The following is a 6136-nucleotide window of genomic DNA, read 5'->3' as shown; positions in this document are numbered from 1 at the left end:
GCCCTCAACCGGCACCGCCTCTGGGAGATGGTGAGAAGGGGGTGAGCCCAGGGGCCCTCAGTGTCCTCTCATTTTGTCCCCGCTTCCTCTTGTGCCCACAGCTGAGTAGAGAGTCTCTCTGTCCCTTATCCAACCCCTCATCTTCCAGGTCTCAGCTGAAACAAACATCTCCTCCATTGGGAAGCCTCCAGGTGCCCCGGGGTGGGTGAGGTGCCCTGCTCTGGGCTCCCATAACACCCCAGCTTCCCTCCACTATAGAACATTTCAAGTGCTCCTATCTCCTGGTCCTGCCCCTGCATGACCCATGACCATGCTGGCCAGACAGGCTTGTAAACAATATGGAGAGATCAGTGCTTGAGTAGACGTGTGCAAAAGATTGTGGGATTGGAGATGAGGAACAGGAATTAGTTCTGCCTTCAAAGGAAGAAACTGGGGAAGAGGTCACAGAAGATGGGATATTTGAGCTGGGCTGTGGAGGCTGAGTAGGAGCCCACCAGGAAGAGGTGTTAGCCTGGAAGAGACAGAGAGGCAGAAGGGTTTGGGGCATTTTTAAGTGATGCAGGGGTGTGTTTGGGGGTGTGCAGACTGAGGAGGTAGGAGTGATGGGGGGACACTGGACCTGAGCATGAAGGGCCTTGAGTGCTCAGCTAAGGACTTTCTGTCAAAGTCACGGGGGACCAGTACAGTGAGTGAGACAGGGTCAGGTCTGGGCTTTAGGAAGACGCTGTGGGTCAGTGTGGAGCTGGATTGGAGAACACAGGGACCCGAGGCTGGGGGAGGCTGCCAGGAACAGCCCTACTCTGACCTACCCCAGCGTCCCCAGGTGAGAGAGGGGGATTCTTGGCCCTGGCAGGCTCCACCTAGAGGGTGGGGGCTGTAGGGCTGGAGGCCCCAGGCTGAGACTGTCACCCTCCACAGGTGGGGCGCTGGGAGCATGGCGTCCTATACATGAAGTACCCTGTGTGGCCTCGCTACAGTGCCTCTCTGCAGCCCGTGGTGGACAGTCGGCACCTGACGGTGGCCACGCTGGAAGAGAGGCCCTTTGTCATCGTGGAGAGCCCCGACCCTGGCACAGGAGGCTGCGTCCCCAACACCGTGCCCTGCCGCAGGCAGAGCAACCACACCTTCAGGTCTGCGGAGTGCCCTGGGAGGCTGGTGTGAGCTGGGTGCTGCTGTGTGATGGTCAGGTGTTGTGTATGTCTCATGCTTGGGTGTGGGGCAGGGGTCCATGTGCCAGGCTGGGAGGAGCGGCTGGGGAGGGGCTGGGCCACGACCTGCTCTAACTCCCGGTGGTCTCATGGTGGCATGACTGCAGCAGCGGGGACGTGGCCCCCTACACCAAGCTCTGTTGTAAGGGATTCTGCATCGACATCCTCAAGAAGCTGGCCAGGGTGGTCAAATTCTCCTACGACCTGTACCTTGTGACCAACGGCAAGCATGGCAAGCGGGTGCGCGGCGTATGGAACGGCATGATTGGGGAGGTAGGCCCCACCCCACTCCCTCCTCACCTGCCCCGCCTGTCTGCCTGCTGCCCAGGCTCCATGCGGCTCTCAGATGCCCTCTAGAGGGGGGCATGGGCTGTCACCAGTGATGACTCCTGGGATGGTCAGTACTGAAAGCTGAGCTCTGAGGGCCCCAGAGGGAACGACTGATTCAGCCGGTGGGTGTTAGAAGGGGTGCCTGGAGGTGCCTGTGAAGTGTGCCTACCCCTCGGGAGCCCGTTTTCCAAACCTCCCTGGCGTCTGGCCCCCAGGTGTACTACAAGCGGGCAGACATGGCCATCGGCTCCCTCACCATCAATGAGGAGCGCTCCGAGATCGTAGACTTCTCTGTGCCCTTCGTGGAGACGGGCATCAGTGTGATGGTGGCTCGCAGCAATGGCACCGTCTCCCCCTCGGCCTTCCTGGGTGAGGCCCAGGGTGGGGCAGAGATGGCTTCGGGGCCAGAGGGGCCCACAAGGAGGGTGTGTACAGCTTGGGTGGAGATGGGGAGTTGGGTGGGCTCTCAGAGGCCAAGCACAGCAGCCTTGGGTCTTGGAGGTTGGCTGGAGGTGAGTGGAAAGGAGACAAGAGAAGTGAGGTCGGTGTTCGGTTCTAGGTATGGCTGCCAGGCGAGGGTGGGGTTGGGGGTGTGGGATGGGTCATGGTGCCCCTGTGAGTGACAGGAAAACTTGGCAGGCAGGCTAGCCTCAGGATGGGCCATGGGCCAGGACCGTGGAACAAGTGGGGGAGGCCCGTGGGGAGCCGAGGAGTGAGTGTAGTGTGGGAAGAGGTGTGTTGCTTCCTGGGTGAGGAGTCCAGCATTGGTTGGGCAGCCAGGTCCCATGCTGGGTGCTGGGGCTACAGCCATAATCCTTGCCTTCCCACAGTGCCCAGTCTGAGGTCACGTGGGACATGCAGTATGAGGTGGCAGAGAGCTGTGAGCACAGGCAAGGGGCAGGGGAAGAGCTGAGGCTGGCCAAACAGGAGTGAAAACCTCGGCTCTGCCCTGTCCTACTGTGCGGCCTTGGGCAAGTCACAGAACCTCTCTGAGCAGGCTCCTCAGCCACGGAAGAGAGAAAACAAAACCCATTTCATAGCATAGCAAAGGCTCATGACAGGAGTGATTTCCCTTCCTCCCTCCCTCCCTCTCTCCTTCCCTCTCTTCCTTTCTTCTTTCCTTTTTTTTTTTGTTTTTTAAGATGGGGTCTTCCTCTGTCACCCAGGCTGGAGTGCAGTGGTGCCATCTCGGCTCACTACAGCCTGGACTTCCTGGACTCAAGTGATCCTCCCACCTCAGCCTCTTGAGTAGCTGGGACCACAGGTGCATGCCGCCACACCTGGCTAATTTTTGTATTTTGTATAGAGACAGGTTTTCACTATGTTGCCCAGGCTGGTCTCCAAACTCCTGGACTCAAGCAGTCCACCTGCCTCAGCCTCCCAAAATGCTGGGATTACAGGTGTGAGCCACTGCACCTGGCCAACAGTAGTGATTTCTTTTCTTTTTTTTTGAGACTGAGTCTCGCTTTGTTGCCCAGGCTGGAGTGCAGTGGTGCAATCTCAGCTCACTGCAACTGACGCCTCCCGGGTTCAAGTGATTCTCCTGCCTCAGCCTCCTGAGTAGCTGGGACTACAGGCATGTGTCACCATGCCTGGCTAATTTTTGTATTTTTAGTAGAGACGGGGTTTCACCATGTTGGCCAGGCTGGTCTTGAACTCCTGATCTCAGGTGATCTGCCCACCTCGTCCTCCCCAAGTGCTGGGATTACAGGTGAGAGCCACCAAGTCCAGCCAGCAGTAGTGATTTCTTACACTAGGAGATAGAAATAGTCTTGTCCGAGGCCTGGGGTGGGTCTCTCCAGTTCCCTGGGCACGGGTTTCCATGTTGGTAGGATGAGGAGTAAGACTTGGCCTCAGGGGCCCTGATTCCAGGCGGAACCACCAGATCATTCACTTGGGGACAGGCAGGGGTTGTGAAGTCAAAAGAACGTTTCTTGGGGTGGGTGACTTGTACCTGTCCCAGGGAAGTGGGGGGCAGGGGGAGACCAAGGATGCTGGAGATGCTGACCTCTTTTAGGGGCCTCTCCTGGGGCTCTGCTGCTCTGAGTCAGGAGCCCCCTTGGCTGGGTCCGCAGAGCTGGTGGGCCCCTACTTTGACCACGTGGACCCCACCTGTCTCCACCCAGTGCTTCCGGGCTGGGGGCAGGGACAGGGAACGGGAACATGCCGAGGCCTCTGAACTGCCTCCCTCTGTCCCCAGAGCCATATAGCCCTGCGGTATGGGTGATGATGTTTGTCATGTGCCTCACCGTGGTGGCCATCACCGTCTTCATGTTCGAGTACTTCAGCCCCGTCAGCTACAACCAGAACCTCACTAGAGGCAAGAGTAAGCCTCGCCTGGACCTGGCACGAGGGGCGGGCCTGGGCACCCTGAGGGTTGGGCTCAGGGGCAACGGGTCCTCCAGAGAATACCTTTGGGAGGTCCCTTGCCTTTGGATGACACATGCTGGGGACCAGTCAGATCACACACACACACACACACACACACACACATACACACGCACACACGGGCGAGCTCACTTGACCTGGTGAGGGAATGGCCAGGGACGGATGCCCCCCAAGGCCAGGCTGAGCCCTGAGCCCTTTCCTGGTGGGCAGGAGGAGCCCCAGCATCCCCCTCTTGCCCCCAGAGTCCGGGGGCCCATCTTTCACCATTGGCAAGTCCGTGTGGCTGCTGTGGGCGCTGGTCTTCAACAACTCGGTGCCGATCGAGAACCCGCGGGGCACCACCAGCAAGATCATGGTTCTGGTCTGGGCCTTCTTTGCTGTCATCTTCCTCGCCAGCTACACGGCCAACCTGGCCGCCTTCATGATCCAGGAGCAATACATCGACACTGTGTCGGGCCTCAGTGACAAGAAGGTTGTGGGGCCACAGGGTGGGGGGACACTGAGGGTGGGGACAGGCCGTGAGTGGGCAGACCCAGGACAGTCAGAGTCTGGGGAATTTGAGCTGGAAGCTGGGGCAGGAAGAAGCTTCAGGGCCTGCTGAGGAGGGGGTGGGGGCTGGGGCAAGAGATGGCTCAGGGTCACCGACTGAGAGGCCTTGGGTAAGTCTCTCCCTGTCTTGGGCCTCAGAGTCTCCATTTGGAAAACACAGGAGTGGCCTGGACAGCCTTTAAGACCTTCTGCTCTGACTATGCAAGTCCACACTGTGGGGCTGGGCTCTGGGGTGGGTTTGGGGCTTTGGTGCCTGGAAGGCTGGAGGAAGGGTTGTGACTGGCTGCTGCCCTCCACCTGCAGTTTCAGCGGCCTCAAGATCAGTACCCACCTTTCCGCTTTGGCACGGTGCCCAACGGCAGCACAGAGCGGAACATCCGCAGTAACTACCGTGACATGCACACCCACATGGTCAAGTTCAACCAGCGCTCGGTGGAGGACGCGCTCACCAGCCTCAAGATGGGGTGGGTCCCCAGCCCTGCACCCGCTGTCTCCATCCACGTGTCTCCCCAGTGACCAGCCTTAGCTCTCAATGTAGGGACAGTGGGACTGAGCTGCCCTGCAGGACTCCTGGGGGGTGGAGGGAGGAGGTCTTGGGGCAGAGTGAGGCAAAAATGGAAGGCCACCATGTGTCTCAGAACACAGCTGTGGTGCCGACCGAAGTTCAGCCTCGGCCTGAGGTGGTGGCTGGGACATCCTCTGAGCCTTAGGAGCATGGAGGGGGTGGGCAGAAAGGGTGGTGTCTCCTGGCCACTCTGCGGAGGAGGGTGGGAGGGGTCCTCACAGCATCCAGGACCCAAGACAACCAGACAAGGCTCTGCCCATTGGTCCCTCCCAGCAAGCTCATGTGGTTTAGACCCCTGTCACGCCCCAGTTTCGGTGTCCCCTACCCTCCCATATGGTCCCTAGCTCTGAGGCTCAGCCTGTCCCCAGGAAGCTGGATGCCTTCATCTATGATGCTGCTGTCCTCAACTACATGGCAGGCAAGGACGAGGGCTGCAAGCTGGTCACCATTGGGTCTGGCAAGGTCTTTGCCACCACTGGCTACGGCATCGCCATGCAGAAGGACTCCCACTGGAAGCGGGCCATAGACCTGGCACTCTTGCAGTTCCTGGGGGACGGTGGGTACTGCCACTGCTGGGATGCCCAGGGTGGGCTGTGGAGCCCAAGGTTGTCAGCATTTCCACCACCACTCAAGTTCCCAAGGCCTGTGGGCAGGGAGAGGTCTCTGGGGGGTGAGAGGTTGGGGCAGTTGAGGGGGGCAGGTATAGAAGCAACTGGAGAGAGACTTGAGGAAGGGATAGGTGTGCAGGGAGGGAGCAGGAACTGGGCTAGAGACTCCCTCAAAGGCAGGAAGACAGGAAGGGGCTCAGGCCTCACGGTGGGGGTGGGGATGGGTGGAGTGGCTGAACTCTTTTCTTCTTCCCTAAGCCCCCTCCCATGATCTCTCCCAGATGAGCACCTCCTTTGCTCGGTATAGTATCTCCATGGCCATCTTGAGATTATGGATCTGCTTAGTCCTACATGTGTGAGTGGTCCAGCCCAGCCTGCCCCCAAACCCAGAGAGAGCTTTGCGTTTAGAGGAGTTCCATTCTTGTTAGATAAGACATGGTCTAGACTGGGTGTGGTGGCTCATGGCTATAACCCCAGCACTTTGGGAG

The 6136-nt window shown here is 59.1% G+C and overlaps 1 protein-coding gene across 1 annotated transcript in view; it reads left to right on the top strand.

Moving 5' to 3' along the window:
- GRIN2C (glutamate receptor, ionotropic, N-methyl D-aspartate 2C) overlaps positions 1 to 6136 on the top strand; it is a 24118-nt gene that overhangs the window by 11428 nt on the left and 6554 nt on the right. The window contains exons 4-11 of the mRNA XM_012002527.1: positions 4 to 30; positions 919 to 1130; positions 1316 to 1481; positions 1754 to 1907; positions 3739 to 3864; positions 4169 to 4398; positions 4779 to 4939; positions 5409 to 5596. Coding sequence (XP_011857917.1) covers positions 4 to 30; positions 919 to 1130; positions 1316 to 1481; positions 1754 to 1907; positions 3739 to 3864; positions 4169 to 4398; positions 4779 to 4939; positions 5409 to 5596 — 1264 coding nt within the window. The remainder of the gene's footprint in view (positions 1 to 3; positions 31 to 918; positions 1131 to 1315; positions 1482 to 1753; positions 1908 to 3738; positions 3865 to 4168; positions 4399 to 4778; positions 4940 to 5408; positions 5597 to 6136) is intronic.

This window comes from Mandrillus leucophaeus, unplaced genomic scaffold (genome assembly GCF_000951045.1).
Source record: "Mandrillus leucophaeus isolate KB7577 unplaced genomic scaffold, Mleu.le_1.0 Scaffold1, whole genome shotgun sequence".
In the NCBI taxonomy this organism is placed as follows: Eukaryota; Metazoa; Chordata; class Mammalia; order Primates; family Cercopithecidae; genus Mandrillus; species Mandrillus leucophaeus.
Note: the sequence above shows the minus strand (reverse complement) of the source record. Positions and strands in the feature narration are given on the sequence as shown.